Source organism: Nannobrachium achirus (assembly GCF_963921795.1).
Source record: "Nannobrachium achirus genome assembly, chromosome: 9".
NCBI classification, from domain to species: Eukaryota; Metazoa; Chordata; class Actinopteri; order Myctophiformes; family Myctophidae; genus Nannobrachium; species Nannobrachium achirus.
In genome coordinates, this window is record NC_137818.1 from 22394887 (window position 1) to 22419886 (window position 25000).

The following is a 25000-nucleotide window of genomic DNA, read 5'->3' on the forward strand; positions in this document are numbered from 1 at the left end:
ACTGTGAGTGACTGAGGAACAGGGTCAATGTTAAAGAAATGATAAGAGCTCATACATTTGGACTTCACGCAGCGAGTATTGATATTGTAGTGGCTCTAGTACTCGCGCGCGCACGTGTGTGTCTGTGAACAAGGCCACTTGAACAGTAGCCGGATTACATGAAACTGAAGTTATAGAGTAACAAAGTCATGACGTGACTCGCTCATCCCCAGGTTCCACGGAAGTCATTTCTCTATGGAGAATAACATTGGGTCATCTTAAAATCGTCTCATATAAGCATTGTGGTCCAAAAATAAACAAACGGTCTCCGCGATATTGTCGAGGAGGTGGGTCTGTATGGTTTATGATAGTCAGTCACTCATATTTGATACAGTCTGTTTCTAGAGTAAATGTAACTAATTCGGCGCCAGTAATATTAGTGTTTTCTCACCATCAGTTGATTCTCCATATCCATATGAGTCAAATCGCTGAGATCATTTGTTTATGTTTGGAACACAGTTCTTATATGACGCGATATGAAAAAAGTCTATGGGAATTCAGAATGAGGGGGGAAAAGTGAACCAGGTAGGATGTGTAAATGACGTCAAACTTCGTTGCTCTATTGCTAATCAAAATTACGGTAAAAATAAAATACTAGGACATATCTCATTGAACGGGCAACTGGTCCGATTATGAGATTGTCCTATAATCTCATGAAAAAACACTTATAGTTACACCATATTGTTGAATGTTCATGCTCCACTTTCCTTTCTCTTTTTCACTCTTTCCATTTTCCCTCGTACACTTCTGTCCGTGACAGATATAACATTCTGAATGCTAACAACCGCTCTTTGTTCTTCTCTTGTGTGTTTCTTGCTCCTCAGGGTTGTCTCTTTGTTAATTCTCTTCACTCTTCCTTTTCTTGGGAATCAGCATTTCTTGCCACCCAGGATGTTAATTCTGTTGTTTCAGCATGCTCTGTGTGTGTGTGTGTGTGTGTGTGTGTGTGTGTGGGTGTGTGTGGGTGTGTGTGGGTGTGGGTGTGGGGGTGTTTTTACATGCCAGCCACCTCATGTTTGAACCTCAATGCCAAATTCTTAGTGTCTTTGTAAGATTCTGTAGGAGTAAACAAATATTGTTCTCTGTTGTCTTTTTCAGAGTGTAACTGAGTGTTCCATACTGTGTTTTTCAGAGTGTAACTGAGTGTTCCATACTGTGTTTTTCAGAGTGTAACTGAGTGTTCCATACTGTGTTTTTCAGAGTGTAACTGTCATCGCCACTCGTTTGAATGTTATTTTGACACTGAGATTGAGCAGCGGAGAGCCAGTCTGGACATACATGGTCACTACAGAGGAGGAGGGCACTGCCTCAACTGTCAGGTACTATGCCCTGTTCTATTCTGTTCTGTTCCATTTTATGCATTACTTTAGTAATGTTGCTGTTTTATGCATCTATAATCTTCATAATCACACCGTTTATTAAGACAAACATGGCAAATTACAATTATGTATGTATTATGTATGTAATTAGCTAATTAATGTGCCTTTAAAAAAAAGTACGACGCCTAAGGATAAAGGCTGTGGGGATCAGGACTCGAACCTGCAACGCACTGTCAGGCTACTTTGGAGCCGAGGTGCATGGACCGCTATTCCAGCGGTCCAGGCCACACCAAGTTGTTTGATTTGAAAGGCTCTGTGTTTCTAAGTGTATCTTTATTTATGTCTTTTTAATGTTCTCCATGCAGCACCACACCATGGGAGTGAACTGTGAGCGCTGCATCCTTACCTACTACCGCTCAGCCAGCTATTCCATGGACTCCCCTCTGGCCTGTTCACGTAAGACACACGTGAAAACATTTATTTTATTTTTATCGTTTGTATATCTTTTTGAGACTTTTGTACTGCTGCTACAACCATGGACAGGGCTCCCTTGAAAAAGAGATTTTGTATCTCAAAGGGATTTTTCCATGTACAAAAATAATTCATCCAAGGTGTCAACAAGAGAAAAACATCCGGAAATACCAAATCATATTTAAATACATTATCTCCTCTCTCACTTCATTGGGCAACGTTGTCACCTGTTGTTCTGCTGTTTTTGGCATGCAACTCTTGTCATACGAAGGAGTATAAATCATGGATTACTTACCTCCCTTCTATTCTAACTTCCTTATTCCTCTTCCTGTCCCTCACCATCCTCCACCTGTCTTCCCCTCTGTCGTTGTCCCACTCCTCATCCCTGTCCCATCCCTTCTCCTCTCCCTCCTGCTGTCTCTGCAGCCTGTGTGTGTCAGTCAGACCGTACAGACGGTACATGTGAGGACTTTACAGGCCGTTGTTACTGTAAACCAAACTTTACCGGGGAGAAGTGTGACCGCTGTGCTCCGGGCTATATGAACTACCCCGACTGCTACCTCGGTGAGTTATTATTATTTTGTCATATTGTCATATTTTTCAAAATATTCAACAGTATACATTACGTGTGTGTGTGTGTGTGTGTGTGTGTGTGTGTGTGTGTGTGTGTGTGTGTGTGTGTGTGTGTGTGTGTGTGTGTGTGTGTGTCTTTATGTATTGATGTATTACCTTGTTTATTGTATTGATGTATTACCTTGCTTATTGTAAATCGCTTTGGATTAAAGGACAACTTTGGTTTTTTACAACAAGGGTTCATATTTTAGATTGTAATCAGAGAAAAGAAAAAGGGAGTGTTAAAATGTTTTCATTTGCTTCGTTCCATTGTTTTATCGCGTTTACCGTGCTAAAATGTGGGGCATGCATATGCATGGGTCATGCGTACAAGTGGCTAAATATGCCTTTTTAGACACAATAAGCCAGCAGTTTCTTTATTGCTATTTACAGTAACACTTTGGTTCTTCTGTTCTCCAGCCACCACTACAATTCCATGCACTGGACCCAAATGTAACTCTGAACAGAAGAGGAATGAGAGTGAGAATATTGTCGGTAAGATCCTTTATTTTGCCTAGGTCTTTATACTTCTCTGTTATTATTCATCTCAGTCATCTGCCATACTGTTCCTGCTGTTAAAACTGTATTTACATCTCCACAGGCTGGGTGAGCTCAGCTCCCTTCACTTGAATAATTTCAGCAATGACATTTGTGTATGTAAGAGAGAGCGCTCTGTCATCAGCCAATACTTTTGACTCAAATACCAAGGATTTTATAATCATGCACAGTACAATCTTTAGTGTTCATTTAAAATGTGTGCAAATGTATCCAATTAAACCTATGAGGCTCCACTTGTTCATTTCACCGGTAATAGTGTGAACATGACCGGACCAGGTGTACTGATGGCTGTGTGAATGCAATTTGTGTTTGGAATGTGAGAAACAAACCACGTAATCACTGTTTAGTCCAACCTTGGAGTTGTAGGTTGAAGTGCATTCCAGAGCATGGTGCACAGTATTGAGTTATTCGCTCTGCGTGCTTAATTGGTTTAGTAACGCTGTGCGTGTGTGTGTGTGTGTGTGTGTGTGTGTGTGTGTGTGTGTGTGTGTGTGTGTGTGTGTGTGTGTGTGTGTGTGTGTGTGTGTGTGTGTGTGTGTGTGTGTGTGTGTGTGTGTGTGTGTGTGTGTGTGTGTGCGCGCGCGCCCGACCGTGCAGATGACTTGTGAGTGAGTGTGTGCAAAGTTTCCCCTCATTAGGTTTGATTGGGAAAGGAGATGAGAAACGGTTCTCACAAAAGATAATCACTAACAAATCTTCTCTCTCTCTCTCTTTCTCTCTTTCTCTATCTCTATCTCTCTCTCTCTCTCTCTCTCTCTCTCTCTCTCTCTCTCTCTCTCTCTCTCTCTCTCTCAGATTGTGAGTGCACGCCAGTCGGTACAGTAGATAACAAGTGCAGAATAGACGCCACGACTCGAACCTGTGTGTGTAAAGAAGGCTTCATTGGAGCGCACTGTGAGGCCTGTGCACCTGGATTCTATGGGAATCCAAGGGAACCGGGAGGGAACTGCCAGGGTAAGATGGATGGACGCACGCACGCACGCACGCACGCACGCACGCACGCACACGCACACACACACACACACACACACACACACGCACAAGCACACACACACAAGCACACTCACCAGGTACATTATCACAATGGCATGCATTTCTCAATCCCACAAACAATGTGAGGAATGCCAGACTCTTTATTTATTGGTTTATTTGTTTATTCAGTGTTTGTTTTACCACCCATGAGTCTGAGACCTGTGCAAATAACATACACACACACACACACACACAGCACACACACGCGCGCACACACCCACACACCCAAACAGTTTTTGTGTCTTTTAAACAGTCAGCCAGCATGAAGAGACTCAACATGATTAAAGCAAGTGCAACACATCAGACACTGTAACATTTGCTAACCTGTGTGCGTGTGTGCGTGTGTGTGTGTGTGTGTGTGTGTGTGTGTGTGTGTGTGTGTGTGTGTGTGTGTGTGTGGGTGTGTGTGTGTGTGTGTGTGTGTGTGTGTGTGTGTGTGTGTGTGTGGGGGTGTGGGTGTGGGTGTGTGTGTGTGTGTGTGTGTGTGTGTGTGTGTGTGGGTGTGTGGGTGTGGGTGTGGGTGTGGTGTGGGGGTGTTCAGCCTGTCAGTGCTCCGGTAAAGGCTGTCTGGAGGGGACATGTGACTCGGTGACGGGCCACCCTGTCTGTCGTAGTGGCTTCCAGGGTTACCAGTGTGACCAGTGCGCTCCTGGTTACTACAGCTACCCCTACTGTAGCCGTGAGTCACCTTGTTTACACTTCCCTTCAGTCTCTCTCTATCCTCTCTACCCCTCTGTCAAGGTTAGGGCTGTCACGATTAGGACATTTTACATGACGATTAATTGCGATTAACGATTTAATTGTGTTTTTTTCGTTGACAATTACATTTCTGTTTGGCTTGTAGGCTTTGATGTTGCACAGGGTAGATATGACACATAACCTAAATATACAAAGAAATTACTGACATATTTGACAACTGTATACTTAAAAAAGATCATTGATAGTGGAAATAGCCGATCTACAAGCTCACAACGCGTTGTGAGCTTGTAGATCTGCTATTTCCACTATTTTATTACTTAAAAAATATGTATATGAAAAATTTTCAACATGGAAACGATTATGACGATTATGAAAAATAATCGCGATTATGTCAAGTAATTGCGATTAGACGATTATGTAATAATTGTGACAGCCCTAGTCAAGGTGAGTGACATCTACACCAGTGGTTCTCAACCTTTTCTGGAGCAGGGATTTAATATGATCTATCAGTAACATCAAGAGGGTCCATGCAGCAATTATTTGGAGGCCCACTTGCAATACCCTCACGGCCCACCAGTAGTCCCCTCCTCCCCGGCCCATAGGTTGAGAATCACTGATCTAACAGCTCACCTCTTTATCTGTCCATTGCTCCATTTCTGCCTGTCCTTTACTGATTCTCTTTGACTCGCCCTTTAATATACTCTGCCAATTATTAAATTAATCTCTCTCTCTCTCTCTCTCTCTCTCTCTCTCTCTCTCTCTCTCTCTCTCTCTCTCTCTCTCTCTCTCTCTCTCTCTCTGTCTCTCTCTCCAGTTTGTGGTTGTAGTGGAGTGGGTACTCTACCAGGTGGATGTGACGTGTCAGGTCGTTGTATGTGTAAGCCTGAGTTCCAGGGTCCTCGTTGTGAACAGTGTCGTTCTGGATTCCACTCCTATCCCAACTGTAAAGGTACACACACACGCACACGCGCACGCACACACACACACACACACACACACACACACACACACACACACACACACACACACACACACACACACACACACACACACACACACACACACACACACACACACACACAGTGTGAAATGTATACAGTATAAGCACGCTAACCCATTACTCAAACATAGTTAAGTATGAAATAATTTATATAAGTTTAGTTGTTTCTGAGTGTAAATAGTTCAAATTCAGACAGTATAAATAGTTGATCTATAGAACCTGGTACTGTGTAATCCCTCCCGGCTGGATTTGCACGTACAGTAGGCTCAGCAAATCAAATAAAGACTTCACTATCACATCTAACTGTAAGAAAATGGATAGGGAAACACACATGGAGGCACTTAACCCCTCAGCACCTTGCTATGAAGTGTTATATTACCTTGTTAACGTATAGTCCACCTGTAGAGGCTAAAGCAGAGCTTGTGCAGCTGTTGGATGACTAAGCTTTAGAAATCACCAATCCCGTCTCCCGACTCTTAAATTATTGTGGATTTTAGATTTGCGTTTTAGCTCATTAGAGTTTTAGATAGATAACTAACTGCTTTTAGATTATGAACTTTTGATTCATTGAGATTGACGTTTTATATTGTATTCATCAAAATAATGTTTAAATAATGTTTTGAATGGCACCTGTCTTTTTAAATGCACGCACGCACACACCCATGCATAAAAACATACTTTTAGAACATGATATACTGTTCAGTAAAAAACACAATCCTCCTCAACCACCAGCACCAAGTCTCCCATTGTTTGAGTCTAGCTTGTTTAATTGGCTATTAACAACGTGTCTCACTTCCTGTTGGGTGCAGTGTGCAGCTGTGACCCTCGCACCTCATTGGACACCAGCTGCAGTGCTTCAGGTCACTGCCACTGCAGAGCAAACTACAGCGGGACCTTATGTGACCAGTGTGCCCCCGGATACTACGGTTACCCCAAATGCACCGGTAGGTTCAACGCCCATCGACCCGGGGTCATGGTAAAAACCCAGTGTTTCCCAACCCGCTTTCCCTGGACATCTGACACAAGCTGAGACCCCCCACAAGTGCACGCAAACACAACCACACGCATGCATGCATGCACACCTGCAAACACGCAATCTTGTGTTTACCACTTAAGCCCTATATACTTCTCTTACAACAAATAGTGAAAATACCACGTGAGGTTGCTGGTCTGCTATTTTCTCTATTTCTTAACTTGAAAATCGTGACAAATGTTGACTATGTTTGACTATTGTGGAAAATATAATGACCCTGATGTTATGATTGTGTGTGTGTGTGTGTGTGTGTGTGTGTGTGTGTGTGTGTGTGTGTGTGTGTGTGTGTGTGTTTGTCCAGCGTGTCAGTGCTCTACACAAGGATCTCGTTACTCCAGCTGTGACCAGGTGACAGGACAGTGTCAGTGTGTGCCCAACGTGGTGGGTCTGAAGTGTGACAGCTGTGCTCATGGAGCATATGGCTTTCCTCACTGCCTAGGTACAACACACACACACACACACACACACACACACACACACACACACACACACACACACACACACACACACACACACACAGCGTGCATAAAACATCCACGGACAATGCACACATTTTAGACCGTTATGGTCGTCTGTAGTGATTTTGTTTTGTGTAGCACATGATATTGTACGATATTGATTGTGTTGCTCTGCTACTATACCGTTATAACCTTAATTTTAACCAGTAAAAGAAATACAATGAGACAAAGTATTTTGCAACTGTGCACTGGAGGCAGAAAGATACTTTTGTATCTCCCAAGAGTCTACAGGTCAAACCAGTGTGTGATCATTTGGTTTCATTTGCTCACTCTCAAGGTTGAATTAACATTGAGAATGTTACTCTGTACCTTACAACAAAGTGAACAAACCCATGTAAATTCAGAGTTAAATGACTGACTGACTGACTGACTGACTGACGTTGTACTTTGTCTCTCCTCCAGCTGGTACCTGCCATCCAGCCGGTTCCATTCAATATGTAACACTCCCACCCGTGGTAGGTTTGCACTCCCAGAACTCACTAAAACAACTGGTGCATTCTAGACTAGAAACACCTCATTTTTAATGGGAAAATCTCTTGTGTGAAAGTCGTCATCTGATTGGTCTATCTTGCTGTCAATTGTGTGTTCAGGGCCAATGTCAATGTCGTGAATATGTGGAGGGAGTGGCTTGTGATAGGTGTAAACCTCTGTACTGGAACCTCTCACCTGAAACACCTGAAGGATGCTCTGGTAAGATACATGCACAAACTCACATCTCACATGCACGCATACACACACACACACACACACACACACACACACACACACACACACACACACACACACACACACACACACACACACACACACACACACACAAGGACATGTGAACGCAAACAGACAGAATGCAGAGGTACTGGAACACACAAAATATACAAATGAAGTCTAAGATGTGAAGTTCAAAATGAATGCATGAATACTCAGGTGTGTGTGTGTGTGTGTGTGTGTGTGTGTGTGTGTGTGTGTGTGTGTGTGTGTGTGTGTGTGTGTGTGTGTGTGTGTGTGTGTGTGTGTGTGTGTGTGTGTGTGCGTGCGTGTGCGTGTGTGTGTGCGCCTCCAGCTTGTGAGTGTAACATTCCAGGGACAGTGAGTGGTGTGGCAGAATGCTCCCAGGTCAGTACCATAAACCTTCTAAGCTCTGTGTCACTTATTGCACAATACACATTGTACATTTGCCTCATCTTTATGCTTAATGTTAACGTTGTCCATGTCATGGATTGTGTGTGTTGTTTCTACAGGGTACCGGTCAGTGTAAATGCAGGCCTAACGTGTGCAGCGGAACCTGCTCTGCGTGTAAAGCGGGCTACTACAACCTACAGGAGCAGAACTACTTTGGCTGCCAGGGTGAGGCACTGATCTCAGATAACCCATGAATTAAAGACACTAGTAGTTCATACCCGGGGATGTGCGCTGGCAAAGTATTTATCGACTTTCAGTTATGTATGGGCAACGCATGTGTTTCTATCAGTCGCTTTCTGCCTAGCTGCGACAGTTACAACACACACACGTACGTTTACAGTGCAGGTCCAGTCGTACACTCGCTCTGGTCTGTTGCGATCTGCTCCGTTGTATTAATGAGTAAATACACTAACGCTATTAGCACCAAGAGCTAATAGAGCACATTCCATAGTCTGGGGGACTGTAACCGTGGCCGTGCATGGCCAGTAACTTCCAAACTCTGCAGTATTCACAAAAATGTATTTTAAACTGCTTTCATTTGGGAAAAGGGAGAAATTGCTCGCGAGTTTCTTCACATGGTAATGATCGTAATGATCGTATGCCCGTCCACTGGAGAAAAACTTGTTCAGAGATAGATATTCCTAGAATTATAGGAGAATGGGGGAAATACTAATGATCAGATCTATGTGTGTGTGTGTGTGTGTGTGTCCAGGTTGTAAGTGTGACGTTGGAGGTTCGATAGATCAGACTTGTGGTGAGTTCCATGGACGCTGTCCCTGCCGACCCAACGTAGAGGGACCCAAATGTAACCTGTAAGTACCAGCAGCACTCATTGGTATCATGGTATCACCAGTGATTAAAATGGTAGGCTACGTAGAAAAATTGTCACTCAACACATTATTTTGATTATGGAATGGTTGTTTGTTTTAATTGAAAACGTGACACTTCTCTTTGTTCTCGTAGACCTCGTCCAGACCACTACTTCCCAGACCTCCACCACCTGAAGTTTGAGATCGAGGAGGGGACCACGCTGGATGGCCGGCCGGTGCGCTTTGGCTACAGCCCTGTAGAGTTTAAAGGCTTCAGCTGGAGAGGATACGCCCAGATGTCCCCCATACAGGTAGGACACACCCACTGACATTTAACATCTCATCTTTGTTCCATTTGTGTTTTAGATATTATGACCGGATTGCCCCATGTAGGTACAGTATGATCTCAACCTTCAACTTAGCCTCATCTGTGACCTTGGGTTTCAGTCACATAGTGTTGCCATCCAAGACTGTGGTTGCCAGACCAATAGGTGTGTTTTTGACCTATTTTCCAATGTTGTATCACAAATTCAAAGGTGTTCCTACAGTATGACTGTCTATAGAAAAACAGGGTGGTTAACTTAAACCGGGTATTTTATCACCCCGTGCCGAATTTACACAAAGTGCCCTCTGATTAGAAGCGGTGTCCAGGCAGGGAAGAAGAGCGCTATTCCTTGATTTTATATTGGAAATTCTGCACAGTCTGGATGATAACGCAATGTGACCGAATCCCGACTTTCAGTAATGGGTAAGGTGCACAGATGGGGCTACTTTTGACTACTATTTAATAAAAAAAATACTTCTTTTATCTTACTCAGATAATGCTATGTATCCTCAAAGCAGGGGTTAAATTCTCTGATTTGTTTTTTTCTTTATATAATATCTTTTTGAATTTGAAATACTTTAAACAAAAGAAAATGTGACTTTTCGTGATGTATTGTGAGTATGGATATGAATATTAAGATGTTGTAACAAGATGTTGTATTAAGATGTTCATTTAAATCCTCATTCATTACTGATATGACAGTAGCTTCTCGGTGTCATCAGAAACATGGGGAGACCGTTAGCTGAGTGGCTGCCGGTTTGACCCTTGGTTGGTCGCTCCTACATTAAACTGTAACAGCTCATCTGAGCCATCTGAGTAGCCATCTGCTGGGTGAATGCAGAAAAGTAATTTCCCCTCCCCCGGGACCAATAAATCCCTTCCCTGTTATTGTATTATAAAACATAACATACACAGAACATTTCATGATTTATTGATGTCTCTTTGTTAAATGATCTCTGATACACAGTAACATCCTCACTGTTCATGTATCCATTGCGACTGTAGCACACGTGTAAATAAATGTACCAATGTGTGCAGTGTACTAGGTGTTATACTATACTAGGTGTTATACTTTGCACAGGTATTTCAAGGCATTTTGATGTTTCCTGTCCAGTTACTTGTCATTGGCTAGAGTGCCCTCTTACACTTCCTCATTCATACCAGTGAGTACAGGTTGCCACAATGTTCTGCTTGCCGCAACCAGAACCCTGGTAGATTTCATCTAGAACGACGCTAACAAAACCCTTTGAAGTTCCTGCACATTAAAATTCTCAGAGTTAAGATGTCCATTGAAAGGAGATGTTGGGGTGCTGGTTTGAGGGATGGTGGTGGTACTGGTTTGAATGCTTGCTGCTTGTGGTGGTGGTTTTTATCTTTCTCTATGTTTTGGTGTAATGCTTCATTTATATACTGTCATGCGACAGTGCCACGCATCCAAAACAGCTAAATTACAAGCTCACGTGTCATGTTGTGAGCTTGTAGATTGCGTTGCTGTCTCCACCCTACAGCGATGATTTGCTATTTTGATGCGTGACACTGGCACTCGCAAAGTATAAATCAGACTTTACCCTCCGCCGTTCCCCTTACTCTTTCTTCCCTGCTCTTCTCATCACCCACCCACACATCCACACATCCATCCTTCCATCCCTCCATCTATCCACACACACACCCATCCTTCCATCCCTCCATCTATCCATCCGCCCACCCACCCACTCACCCATCCATCCGTCCATCCATCCATCCATCCCCCTCCCCTCCCCTCCTTGCCTGCTGTCAGAACAAGGTGTTGGTGTCGGTGTTTGTCAACCAGCCAGACCTCTACCGCGTGGTGTTCCGCTACGCCAACCGGCTGGGCTCGAACGTACGTGGCCGCGTGTCCGTCATAGAGGACATCAGACAGTACTTCTGTGGGAACTGTAAGTGGTGGTGGTGTCTTTGTTTTTTTATGAAGCCCTTCTTTCTTCCTTTTCATCCTTCACTCCGGGGACGTCTTCTTCGCCTCCTCAGTCCATCCGTCGCCACTTTACTTTCCTCCCTCTACTCTTCCCTTCGCTCCCTTAATTGTCGCTCCAAGGACTACCCAGCTATCAGTCCATATAGAAAGGTCGTTTCCATCTTTTCTTCTTTTCCTCCGCCTCCCTCACCCCGACCCCTGGAGATGCAGGGGTCCAAACGCCTTCGTCCTCCTCTCCTCCTTCTCATCGCTCCTCTTCATCTCCATCCCTCACTACTCTAGATCCACCAGTCGATGGAGTTGTGGCCTAAGCTCACCTGCCATAGCACCTGGTACACTGTTATAGGGTCACGTATCACCTGGTACACTGTTATAGGGTCACGTATCACCTGGTACACTGCTAGGGTCTCTCACATACCACCTAGTACAGGCTCTGTGAATAAGGCTTTATTCTCTGCTATTCCACTCTTTACCTCCTCTCCTGTCCTTCATCTATCCCTTACTCTTTACTCTGTTCTTCCCCCCTTTTCCTGTCTTCCGTTCTTCTGTATTCTCTTCTTTCCTTCCTCTCTTCCCCTCCTCCCTGCTGTAGAATGCAGTGAGGCTGCAGGTTCATGTGAGCGAGGCAGACGTGTATCTGACTCGTATCATCCTCAGATACATTAACTCTGAAGGCTCCACCTCCAATGGTAAAATTACGGCCTATCAGAACAGCCGCAGAGGTATGTCTTCCACCTATCACAGGTTTATTTTACTTTGTGTTAAAAGGTTTATTTGTTACTCTATACTTCCTAGTTACGTGTGTGTGTGTGTGTGTGTGTGTGTGTGTGTGCGTGCGTGTGTGTGTGTGTGTGTGTGTGTGTGTGTGTGTGTGTGTGTGTGTGTGTGTGTGTGTGTGTGTGTGTGTGTGTGTGCGTGTGAGTGTGAATGTCAAATGTTCAAACAATATATGCACTTTACATTATGTGAGACCATTTTCCAAATTCTTGGATGCCCAAAATGTTTAGTTCCACTCTCCCAGTTTCAAACATTACAGCTCGTAACGTTTTGCAAATTAGATGCATTGTGAGCTTGTACAGTAGATTGACTATTTTAGCTATTCGTGGAGTATAATAGGGCTTAATTCATAATTTCATCTGATGTCATATTCACACAATGCATTTTGTTTGTGTGTGTGTGTGTCCTAGGTTCAGAGCAGTCCAAACAGATCGTGTTTGCACCCAGTGTAGAGCCAACCTTCGTCAACGTTCCGCAGAACAACTTTGTGGAACCATTCGTTCTCAACCCAGGAACCTGGACTGTTGTGATAGAAGCTGAGGGGATACTGCTGGTGAGATACAAGCGCGCACACACACACACACACACACACACACACACACACACACACACACACACACACAAATGCGCGCGCACGCGCACACACACACACACACACACACACACACACACACACACACACACACACACACACACACACACACACACACACACTCACTAAAGTATTCAAGTTCATGGGTGAATGCTATGGCACACATTCGTATTATTAACTAAGATTTGTGTGTGTCTCCTATAGGATTACTTGGTTCTTCTGCCCAGTGCGTACTATGAGGCTCCTATCCTACAGATCAGAGTAACAGATCCCTGCACCTACAGCCCTGGATCTGATGCCAGCAAAAAGTATGTGCATGCACGCACACACATGCACACGCATTGTGAGCTTGTAGATCGGCTATTTTCAAATGGCCGAAATGTATTTATATAGGGCTGAAGTGGTTAATGTAGGTTTTGTAATAATATTTTAAATCTACAAAGTAACTAGTAACTAGTAACTTTTTTTCAAGTTTTCAAATAAATGCAGTGGAGTAAAAGTGCAATATTTGGATCCGAGATGTTGTGGAGTAGAAGTAAAATTATTGGAAATTGGAAATACTCAAGTAAAGTACAAATAACTCAAAAGTGTACTTAAAGGAGCTATAGTCAACTTTTTCTTGAAAAACGGATGGTAAAATAAAAATTATGTTTTGAAAATATTTTCTAAAAAAATATGCTTCATATATGTGTTTCTGTTCAATAATGTCCACAAAAAGCGTAAAATAATGATAAAATAATCATTTTGGCCTTTGTCAGACCGACACTTTGTTTACATAGTCTATTCTTTTATATGGATTGATAGGATGTAAACAAAGTGTCAGCCTGGCAATTGCCAAAATGATTATTTTATAATTATTTTACGCTTTTTGTGGACATTTTTGAACAGAAACACATATATATATGAAGCATATTTGTTTTTATAAAATATTTTCAAACATTATTTTTAATTTAGCATCCGTTTTTCAAGAAAAAGTTGACTATAGCTCCTTTAAGTAAATCTACTCAGTTACTTTACACCGCTGAGTATATATGGTAATTTTTGCGGAAGTGTTGTAATGGTCCATGTTGTTGCGCTGCAGCTGTCTCCTGTACAAGTACCTGTCTCTGGACTCCTTCCCCTCCATCTCTGGGCACGATGCCAGCTGTCGCTATGACAACCACCTGCCACGCCCCTGTCAGACCGAGAGGATCACGCCGCGCCACCCTGACATGGCTATCTGCAGCGGGAATGATGTAAGACAGTGGTTCTCAACCTGTGGGTCGGGGCCCCCCAGGGGGGTCCTCAAATTATTTCGGGCGGTCTCCAAGATTCCCAGATTAATGTGCAACATTGTTTTCTCACTCAACAGTAAACAAACCAACATAGAGTTTAAGTGTATAGTATAGAGGGTATATGCACATTTCTAAAGTGACAATTTAAGGACTTTTTAATACCTCTAAAATGACACATTTTCACAAATTGTGTGTGTGTTATTTTGCATAATAACACTTAACTTAAATGTCAGGTCTATAATGCATCATAATCTCATTGATAATGCATTATAATGCACGTATAAGGCTTCATAAACTCGTTAAATGTTTATAATCTTGCATAAGAACTTGTGTTGGTCATAATGCATTACAAGCTCAGCGGAACAGCCCATTATAACCACACCTTAGTCAGTTATAAGTGTCTTTGTACAGTAACTGACTAAGGATACTGCCTTATGTTATGAAGCCTTATAAGTGCATTATAAATACAATTATATTGCATTATAGACCCGAACGTTCCATCCATACTTACCATAATAACCATAACGTTTCCATAGCTCCTAACTTGACGTTTCGCTCAGTAATTGCTAACTTGTGCTGCGTCCCTCTGTCCAGATCAACGTCCAGCTGCGAGGACGTCTGTCCTCTCCTGGGGACAGTGTGTTGGTGGTGGAGTACTCCAGCGAGGAGGAGACACCGCAGACTCTGTCTGTCTCCATCAACACACCTGGAACACGTGCACACCAGTACACAGTTACACTGGTGCACTGTAAATACAGGTGAGGAGAGGGGTGTGTGTGTGTGTGTGTGTGTGTGTGTGTGTGTGTGTGTGTGTGTGTGTGTGTGTGTGTGTGTGTGTGTGTGTGTGTGTGTGTGTGTGTGTGTGTGTGCGCGTGTGTGTGCGTGCGTGTGTGTGCACGCACCTGATACACGTGTTATCATATCCTTGCTATGGGACTGTTATCAAAATTGTCATACCTTAGAGAAGGCTCAGTAGTCAGACTACCAGCTACCAGTAGCTGGGTAGTCCCAATATCAACCTTAATATCAGCCGAGAAGAAAGAAAAAAAAAGTTGCTCCCGAAGCGAGATTCGATACCGCGCCCAGTGATATCAGCCACCCGACGCTACCGCTCACGCCACTATAGACGACGGAGCCGCGCCGTCTCAGGCGCCGATGAGCCCCGTGAGGAGCCGCCGAGGCGAGCGATAGCGAAGCCGAGTCGCCGCGACGAGCGGTGCGAACGGCGCCTGAGCCGACTCAGCGGCGTTACCGAATTATGTGCCGTTATGGACAGAATAGTAAATTTTGACCAGGGGACTGCTCAAATAAAGGAGTATCCACGTTGTCAAAAATAAGAGCAGACAAAAGAACGAGCGATTTCCAACCGTCTCGTTAGCTCAGTTGGTAGAGCATGGGACTAGTAAAACTCAGACCCGGGTTCGATTCTCACAGGGAGCCACCAGTACGTTATTCCAGAGAACGTGCGTTGGCGCATGCGCATTGTAATGACAAGTCTATGGGTGATATCGGAACTACCAGCTCCTGGTAGTTGGTAGTCTGACTACTGAGCCTTGGCCAAGGCATGACAGGGGTGATAACAGACCCATCCCAAGGGAGGATAACACGGGGATCGGCTGGTGCACGTGTGCACGTGTGTGTGTGGACACAGCTGGTCCACAGTTTACCGTCACTGTCTGCACATCTTAAATGTCAACAGGTTTTCATTATGGCGTGTGTGTGTGTGTGTGTGTGTGTGTGTGTGTGTGTGTGTGTGTGTGTGTGTGTGGCTTCTTGCGTTCTATGTTCTTTGTGACCTTCTGTCTGGACACCTGTGCATGTGTGTACAGTATTTAAACTTGTATTTGTGTGTACTGTATGCCTTTGTGTTTGTGTGTGCGTGCGTGCGTAACATCCAGCATTGTTGGATCAAGTTGCCTATGTGAAACTGATGTGTTTTCCTGTGTGTGTGTGTGTGTGTGTGTGTGTGTGTGTGTGTGTGTGTGTGTGTAGCTTCCTGTGTCGAGCAGTGGCCATCGATGGTCAGAACAGAGTAGCGGTCCTCTCTCTGCCAGCTGACGCTGAGGTCCAGCTCATCTCTGACCGCGCCAGCTTCTTCCTGGTACTGACCTCTCACCCACCTCACATGATCATCATCATCATTATTCATTTATTATTACTATTTTTTTGCAATATATTGAATATATTGAAAACGTATCCCTCCTATTGATGCGACTGATAATACGAATCCTAGCAATACCTGTAGTTTGTAGTTGTACTTGTTCATCATACTCATAAACAAACTCTCTCTTTTTTTTTCTTTTTTTTTTTTGGCCAATCCAGCACAAGGTGTTCTTGGTACCCGCGGACCAGTTTACCATGGAGTATGTGGAACCCAAAGTGTACTGCATCAGCACGCACGGACACTTCTCACCAGACAGGTAGATACCACATCTGTTCAGTCATGTTTTACAAAGTCTGGTCCGCTGGTTCTCAACCTTTGGAAATCTTTCCAAAGGTGTTATACAGATATGGAACATTTATCTTTAGTTAAATCAACAATAATGATTTTATAGGGATCTAGCTAGATCTTGACGTTTAACTTTAACCACTTAAGACCTGGAAAGCGTTTGTGTGACTTTACATTTAAACCACTTTAAGGATTATTTTATTCTTTGGCGGTGCCGCGCTATGAGCTTGTAGGTCTGCTATTTTTGAGAAATCGTGAGAATGTGTGATTTGAATATATATATATTTTTAAAGGGAAAATGTTTAACTCAAACTCAAAAACCAAATACATATAATTCTGGGGGTCCTTGATTTAAAAAAGAACCACTGTACATTTTCAGAAAACTGTTTTTGGAAGACATTTATACTGTAGAATTGGGTCCTTAGATCTACAGTAAATGGGTCAAGGTTGTGTGGTTCTCTGATCGTATGGTGTGAGGTGTCTCACTGTGGCACGTGCGTCCTCTCGTCCCTCTCTCCAGCTCCGCCTGTGTCCCCTCGCGGTTCCAGACCCTGCCGAACTCCCTCGTCCTGAAGGAGGGCCAGGGGTCCTCGGTGCAGGAGCCCATCTTGGCCTCTCCGCCTGCCGCTCCTCTCCTGGCCCCCCAGCACCACTACCAGGCTGACAGCCCCCTCTGGGCAGGACTGGACAGACCCCCAAATGTAGCCGACAACGCCGAGCACATTAGACTGGACAGCCAGCAGGTAAGAGGAGACTTCAACTCCATCGCAGGCACTGTGTGCAGATCTGCAAGCTCACAACACGTCACAATGCAACACGTTGTGAGCTTGTAGATCGGCTATTTCCACTATCAATGTTCTTTTTAAGTGTTTTTAAATATGTTAGTAATTTCTTTGTATATTTAGGTTATGTGTCATAATCTGCCATGTGCAACTTCAAAGCCAAAAAGAAATGTAATTGTCAACGACAAAAACACAATTAAAATCGTTAATCACAATTATTTGAGTGACAATTAATCGTTATGTAAAATAATCATCAGTCATAATCGTGACAGAACGTGTGAATTAGGCTTCAGGGAGAGGGAGGCGATGACATGAATAGATAGATGGACCAACAGACAGACAGACAGACAGTCAGACAGACAGACAGACATAGACTGGCGGAATGTACACAAGGGGGCAGTAATCCCTCCATGACAATTTGTCTTTGAAGTTTTTTTGTTTATATACATAGCAGAACAGCTTAAATCACTGATTACGGTACACCTCACTGATCCACTGTGTTCCTCTCTCCCTCTCCCTCCACTCATTTCTCTCTCTCTCTCTCTCTCTCTCTCTCTCTCTCTCTCTCTCTCTCTCTCTCTCTCTCTCTCTCTCTCTCTCCAGAATGCAGCAGTGTACTCCACCCGTGTCCACTCTCTGGAGAAGTATGTGTTCATCATCCACTACCACCAGCCCCGCCACCCCACCTACCCCGTCCAGGTCTACATCAATGCGGGACGCATCTGGCAGGGTGAGACCATATAACACTGGCTCCCTAACTTAACTTATTTTACATTTAAATGTTGGATTCTGGACATTGGGTAGGTATTCTGATTTAGAATAGAAATCATTTTGCTATATGGACACATGAATGTTGAATAAGAGCTAAAGCTATTGGCATAAAATATTTTTAATGGACACAGTTCATGTATTAGGTGGATTGTTTGGTTGATTGATTCATTGATTTATTGATTCATTCATGAATTAATTCATAAATGTATTGATTCATCATCTTCTACTGTATGTCTTCTTGCTCCAGGTCAGGCCAATGCCTCCTTCTGTCCCCATGAATACGGCTGCCGCAGCGTGCTGATGTCAGAGAATCAGATCATTCTGGACGTCACCGATCATGAGGTCTTCATCACCATTCAGATACCTGATGGAAAGACTCTCTGGCTGGTACGCATCTCCTCCCCTCCCCTCCTGAATGCACTAACCGTGTTTTTATGCTGTAGAGTATTTTATTTTATTTATGATTATATATATTTTTTCTGTGATATTTGTAAACATATGTTATTTGCTTTTTTTTTTGTATGTGTATTATTTTCTGTGGACCCCAGGAAGAATAGCTGTTGCCAGGTGTAACAGCTAATGGGGATCCAAAATAAACTCCCCTCCCCTACCCTACCCTACGCTCCCCTCTCCTCTCCTCTTACATGTGATCCTGTGTTTCTCCAGGACTATGTGCTGGTGGTCCCCCAGAGGAGCTACCACCCCAACTACCTGAAGGAGGAAGCTCTGGACAAGTCATATGACTTCATCAGCAACTGTGGACAGAACAGCTTCTACATCAAGTAAGACCACAACGGATGACACCTGACGTACACGCTGTCACATCCTGAGTGCTCATTTAGCTCTGAGAGTGTGCAAATGATGCATTCAAATGGACGGGTCCATTTGGTTACATTTGTTACACTCTCAAGAGTAACAAATTGATAAGTTACAAAAGGAATTGAGTTGTGCACAGACAGACAGATAGACAGACAGACAGACAGACAGACATGCGTGTGTGCGTGCGTCCGTGCATGTCTGTCTGTCTGCACGCGTGCACACACACCCACACATGCACACACAATGTACGCACAGTGGTTGAGCTAGAGACACGGCAACGACAAAAAACCAAACAACCTTCCATTGACAATGCATTAGTACGGCGCTCCCAGTGGCCATTCTCAGACGATACGGAGAAGATGTTTCACGCATATGTGTGAGTCCAGCCTTACACTTTATTGTGTAGAACATAGTATTTATTTACTTGCTGCAGTACCAGCAAGTACCCCTAGGCCCAGGGTTTCATGAAGCCCTCCCTGATTTAGAACCCCTGCTTTAATGTCTTTTCCCCTCCATTTTCCTCCCTCCCTCCCCTCGTCCCTCGGTCCAGCCCCTCCACAGCCTCTCCGTTCTGCCTGTCCTCTGCGGTGTCCATGTCGGCCCAGTTCAACAACGGGGCACTGCCGTGTGCGTGTCACGAGGTGGGCGCCGAGAGCGACACCTGCGAGGCCTTCGGAGGCCAGTGCCGCTGCAGGCCCCACGTGATTGGCCGGGACTGTTCCATGTGTGCCACGGGCTTCTGGGGATTCCCCAACTGCAGACGTGAGTATATTTGATTGGCCGAGACAAGAAGAGATTGCCGTGTTTTCTGGTAGCATTAATATATTTGACTTAATTGTTTTAATTATTTAAAGCTATACTGTGTAAGTTGCTCAACTAGTGGTCAGTAGCGGTATAGCAAACCGCGGTCGCGTCTGCTTTTTTCGGCCGTTTTTCAGCGCGGACCGGGCCTTCAGACCCCCGCGTCCGCCTTGCCCGCCTCGCCACGCATCTCGTGTCCCTCTGCGGACCGGCGTTGGGGAGTTACAGGCTAGACTTCTAGACCAGCGTAAACAAAGCTGTTGAAGCAAGCTATTTCCTGAAGAGACGCAAGATGCACTGTGATTGGCCGGTAGTGTATCACGTGTGTATGATCCGCAATGTGATTGGCCAACGTATACACAACGTATACGGATGATGCAGATGACGTCATTTTGCCGCGAAATCCCACCCCTGTCACGGCTAAGTAGAAAACATATAAAGAAAGGGCTTTTGGGGCTGAACTTAACGGAGTGGGGGTTCTAAAACTTTAGTGATTTAATAGTTAGGACAATTTTAAGATATGTTTTATAAAAAAAAGTTACATAGTATAACTTTAAACTATTATTGTTGTTGGGTGGAAAGTGGAAACCTCATGTCAAAAACATTACTTTTCAGGATTCAAATACATTTTTGAGCTGGTAGATTAGCTATTTTTGCTGCTTTAGTGTCACCATTAACTGCCACTGCCAGCTGCATTATCTTTTGTACAAAGCAGGATTCTTTAGTACATGTATTCTAGCAAAACATTACCTCACATGTTTAGAAAATCACAGGTCAGTTTGCTCTCTAAGCAATCATTATAAAATAGTTTTTTCCCCCACTTAACAGTCTCTCCATGAATTCCTCTTTTGTCTTGCAGCCTGTAACTGCGGTACCAGGCTGTGTGAGCCAGTGACAGGGGACTGCATCTGTCCTCCGAGGACCGTGCGTCCAGAGTGCACCGAGTGCGAGCCACAGACGTTTGGCTGCCACCCACTGGTGGGCTGCGAGGTCTGCAACTGCTCCCGACCTGGGGTCACCACCCCCGACACCAACTGTGACACGCAGAGTGGGCAGTGCAGGTGAGATGTGTGACATGTCACTCGGTGCCATTACAGCTGGGGCACGCTGAACAAAAAAGAAAAAACATTAAGACCTGGAATAGCTATTGAAAAATAGCAGATATACAAGCTCACAGCGTGGCACTCGGTGCCGCGCTGTGTGTAGACTGCCATTTTTGAAAAGTTGTGAAAATGTGTGCAAATCTTTGAATATATGTATTTTTAAAGCGAGCATTTGCAAATACATATACATTCTAGGGGTCCTTGGCATGAAAAGGTTTTGAGAACAACTGACATAGAAACATGCGTTTTTCAAAAACCTTAGAAGGATTTAGAAGACATTTATAGAATCTGGTCAAAAATATTCAAAGACTTGCTGTGAGCTTGTATATCTGCTATTTTTTAAACAGCTAAAGCATAAAATTTTCAATTCTTCACCTCTCTCTCTCTCTCTCTCCCACTGAGCTGTATGTAGTGCCACACACACACACACACACACACACACACACACACACACACACACACACACACACACACACACACACACACACACACACACACACACACACACACACACAGAGGAATGCTGAAACTCTGTCCAGACAAGGTAGGGATGAACATCTGCAATCATCTCTCTGCCTACAGGGTCTCTAAAACATGAGTTACAACACACACACACACACACACAGACTCCTGTCTCTTGCTACTACTGTCTACGGTCCTGTTAAACATGATGGATTGATTGACAGGCATATGAACCAGTCACGTTTCTTTTTCCCCAGGTGTAAGGACAACATCGTTGGTCGCCAGTGTGAGCGCTGTGCTCCCGGCTTCTATGGTTACCCCAGCTGTAGACCCTGTGACTGCAACGAGGCAGGAACTGAGGAGGACGTTTGTAACCCTTCCAATGGAGATTGTCTTTGCAAGGTGGAGACAAACACACACGCACGCACGTGCGCACACACACACAGAAGACTCGGGGACAATTTTTGGCTAGACTTTTAAACTAGAGTTGTCTTTAGTGCTTTAAAATACATTAGTATTCAATAATATAACGTTGACCAATGACCAGTGACTTTGATGCACAATTTTTGTAAATTTTGATATTTAGCGTGTTGATTACCTACAGTATCTCATGCAAGTTTCAAGTCTCTGCAAGTTTATTTTCATACTGAACAGAAATGTTCTGGAATCAAATGGCTTCTTGAAGATCAGCATAGGTATTCATTTGGTTGGCAATAATAAGTATACCATGGTAGTTGTTGTCTATGGAATACCGACCATCAGTACTGTATGTCCTTTAAACAATAACATGCTTTCTTAATTACTGTATACTCATAATTGTTCATCACTCGCCAAAAATAAATCAAGCTTTTCTCTCTCTCTCTTGGAAACTACACAAATCTGCCATTGCCCAAAAAATTATAATACACAGTGATATTTGTCTGCCAGGCTACTTCTAACCATGTGTGTGTGTGTGTGTGTGTGGTGTTCCTCTGCAGGAGAATGTGCAGGGTCTTCGCTGTGACCAGTGTAAAGTTGGTACGTTCCACCTGGACCCTACCAACCCTAAAGGCTGCACCAGCTGTTTCTGTTTCGGAGCCACGGACCGCTGCCGGAGCTCGGACAAGCGGCGCACCGAGGTACTGACTAACAGCTCAATGAGGAAAAGAGAATCAAATCAAAGAAATGCTTTAAAAAGCTTAAATTTCAATAAGGTTCATACCTAAATAAAAGTGTACAAAAATGGCTTTATAAAACAATAAAACGTCTGTATTAATATTATGGTATGGGTTCATTTGGTTCCATTTGTACAATGGGGAGGTGACCTTGAAATATGAAAGTTTGAGAAACACTGGTTTATACTTATGTGGTGTCCTCTCCTGCAGATCATGGACATGAAGGCGTGGGTGTTGATAGGAGTGGACAAGCAGGAGGTTCCAGTAGTAGCGTATCCTGGTCAGGACCTTGTAGAAGCAGACCTCAGTGATGTTCCTGATGTCTACCAGGATCTCCACTGGCACGCTCCCAAAGCATACCTGGGAGACAAGGTAACAATCGTGGCTGTTAATAGTTCAGTTTAAGTTTAGGGCTTAAGCCTGATTAGTACTCGGCAGTGTTGCTTGCCAAAAAAGCTAATCCACAGTCCATGACAGAGCATAAATCATGCATTAGTAATTGATATTATTTTTGCGAAAATCTGTAGGACTGTGAAATGTTACTTTAAGGACACTGCTTCCCTCACAAGATACTACAGTGTAATACTTTGTTAATGTTTAAATGCATTTATAAAAGAACATGTTGACTACTGATTAAGATAGAAAGCTTAGCAACACACAATACATGACCAGACACACTGGGAATATCATAAGTATCATTGAAAGATGAGATAAGCCCCAAAATGGCTCCTTGCCTTCTACAGATATCCTTAAAACAACCAAAGTGGTTGTTCTTTCCCTAATATTTGATTTGGTTGTATTTACCATGGCAAAGATGAGAGAGGGCATGGCTAGTTAACATTTTGTAACACTATGGTTTGGAATGAGAGGCAGATGAGTCAGTGGAAAAACACTTAAGGTCGTTGCACACTGCAGCGTTTTCTTTTTTCAGACAAATATAGGAGAGAAAGCATGTACCGGTAAATAAAGAAATCAACCTCACGTTACTGTATGTCAATCACGTTTGCACACTGCCGCCCGCTTCGTATTTATTTTCGGACGACTGGGTCCCTTGCCCTCTCTCTCTCTCTCTCTCTCTCTCTCTCTCTCTCTCTCTCTCTCTGAAAAATGCATTTCGCAACGAAAAAACGCAGCAGTGTGCAACCAGCTTTACTGCTAGTGTTAGTGCTAGTAGTTTCATGTAGTTTCAACATAGGGTAAGATAATGGACCAGGGTTTGGCCACTGTACTTTCGAAGGGGTTGTAAGGCCCCAGTAAATTCACAGCTAAAGTCACGTGACTGTCTAGGATACAGTATACATTTATAAAACAACTGATTCTATCACTGCACTCAGAGCAAGCGATTGAGCAGATAATTCACAATGGGGGCGACATTATGTACTTTCAAAGAAACTGAACCACACACATCGGTCATTCATTTACAAAATATGGAGATGCAAGGTTTCTGCCCGACAGCAACAATAATTATTTATGTTTTAAAAAACCTATTCTTTGTGTTTCCCTCTTGTTTGTCTCTAGGTGTCCTCATATGGAGGTTATCTGAGGTACCGTCTCCACACCCAAACCATGAGAGGAGACACTCTGTCTCTGCCTTCAGAGGCCTCAAGGCCTGATATCATACTTAAGGTACACGGCACACACAAACATCTTTATCTGACATGTTTTCCTGACTAGCACGCAGAACACACACACGCACGCGCACATACGTACACAACAATTAATAATATGTGTTTTCTACTCGTTACTCAGGGTAACCAGATGACCCTGGTGTTCATGGAGAGAGAGTATTCATCACCTGAAGAACCACACCTGGGAATTGTACACATAGTGGAGGTATGTACTTTACTGGCAGTATGGACGGAAAATGTTTAACAACACAACTTTTGTATGGGGGTCCCTGGCACAAGATATCTCCAGATGGGGGTCCATGGCACAAGATATTTCCAGATACGCTGTTACACTGTTATCAAACATCTATCTATCTCTCTCTCCATCCACAGGGCAGCTTCCGTCATGCCCAGACAGGTAACTCTGTGTCCAGAAGGGAGCTGATGATGGTACTGGTTGGACTGGAGTCTCTCCAGATCCGCGCCCTGCATTCCCAGTCGGCCCACTCCGTGTCGCTGCGAGCGGCCGTGCTGGAGGGAGCAGAGACCCTGCCCGCGGGTCGCCATGCCAACAACGTGGAGATATGCATGTGTCCTGCCAACTACCTGGGAGACTCCTGTCAGGTAAGACTGTTATGGTTGGTCGATACAATTCTGATCATTAAGAATTAGAGCCAGATTGACAGTGATATATCGGTTTGCCCGATATATCAACATATATCAGCCATCATTTGGCTTTTTTATGATTGGTATCGGCAATTATGCAACCGATGTGTCCCAATTTCAAAACGTTTTCAAAAATACAACATGTCATTAGGTCGAACACCCTTTGGATAGACCACCAAACTCTAACCCAAACCC

The 25000-nt window shown here is 43.9% G+C and overlaps 1 protein-coding gene across 1 annotated transcript in view; it reads left to right on the forward strand.

Annotated features, from left to right (window-relative positions):
- The window catches only part of LOC308290712 (laminin subunit alpha-5-like), a gene marked incomplete at its 5' end in the record, with an annotated part of 97642 nt that overhangs the window by 51656 nt on the left and 20986 nt on the right, over positions 1–25000 (forward strand). Inside the window, 34 exon segments of the mRNA XM_080732622.1 lie at positions 1240–1358; positions 1724–1814; positions 2256–2393; positions 2862–2936; positions 3795–3953; positions 4573–4710; positions 5545–5679; positions 6540–6674; positions 7065–7202; positions 7684–7736; positions 7872–7971; positions 8342–8394; positions 8520–8625; positions 9173–9272; positions 9424–9580; positions 11372–11510; positions 12736–12878; positions 13122–13225; positions 13999–14152; positions 14786–14949; positions 16184–16292; positions 16514–16611; positions 17161–17383; positions 18026–18152; positions 18441–18580; positions 18860–18975; positions 19563–19774; positions 20673–20874; positions 21636–21780; positions 22356–22496; positions 22743–22904; positions 24051–24158; positions 24282–24365; positions 24533–24763. Of these exon segments, the coding sequence (XP_080588748.1) occupies positions 1240–1358; positions 1724–1814; positions 2256–2393; positions 2862–2936; positions 3795–3953; positions 4573–4710; positions 5545–5679; positions 6540–6674; positions 7065–7202; positions 7684–7736; positions 7872–7971; positions 8342–8394; positions 8520–8625; positions 9173–9272; positions 9424–9580; positions 11372–11510; positions 12736–12878; positions 13122–13225; positions 13999–14152; positions 14786–14949; positions 16184–16292; positions 16514–16611; positions 17161–17383; positions 18026–18152; positions 18441–18580; positions 18860–18975; positions 19563–19774; positions 20673–20874; positions 21636–21780; positions 22356–22496; positions 22743–22904; positions 24051–24158; positions 24282–24365; positions 24533–24763 (4499 nt within the window).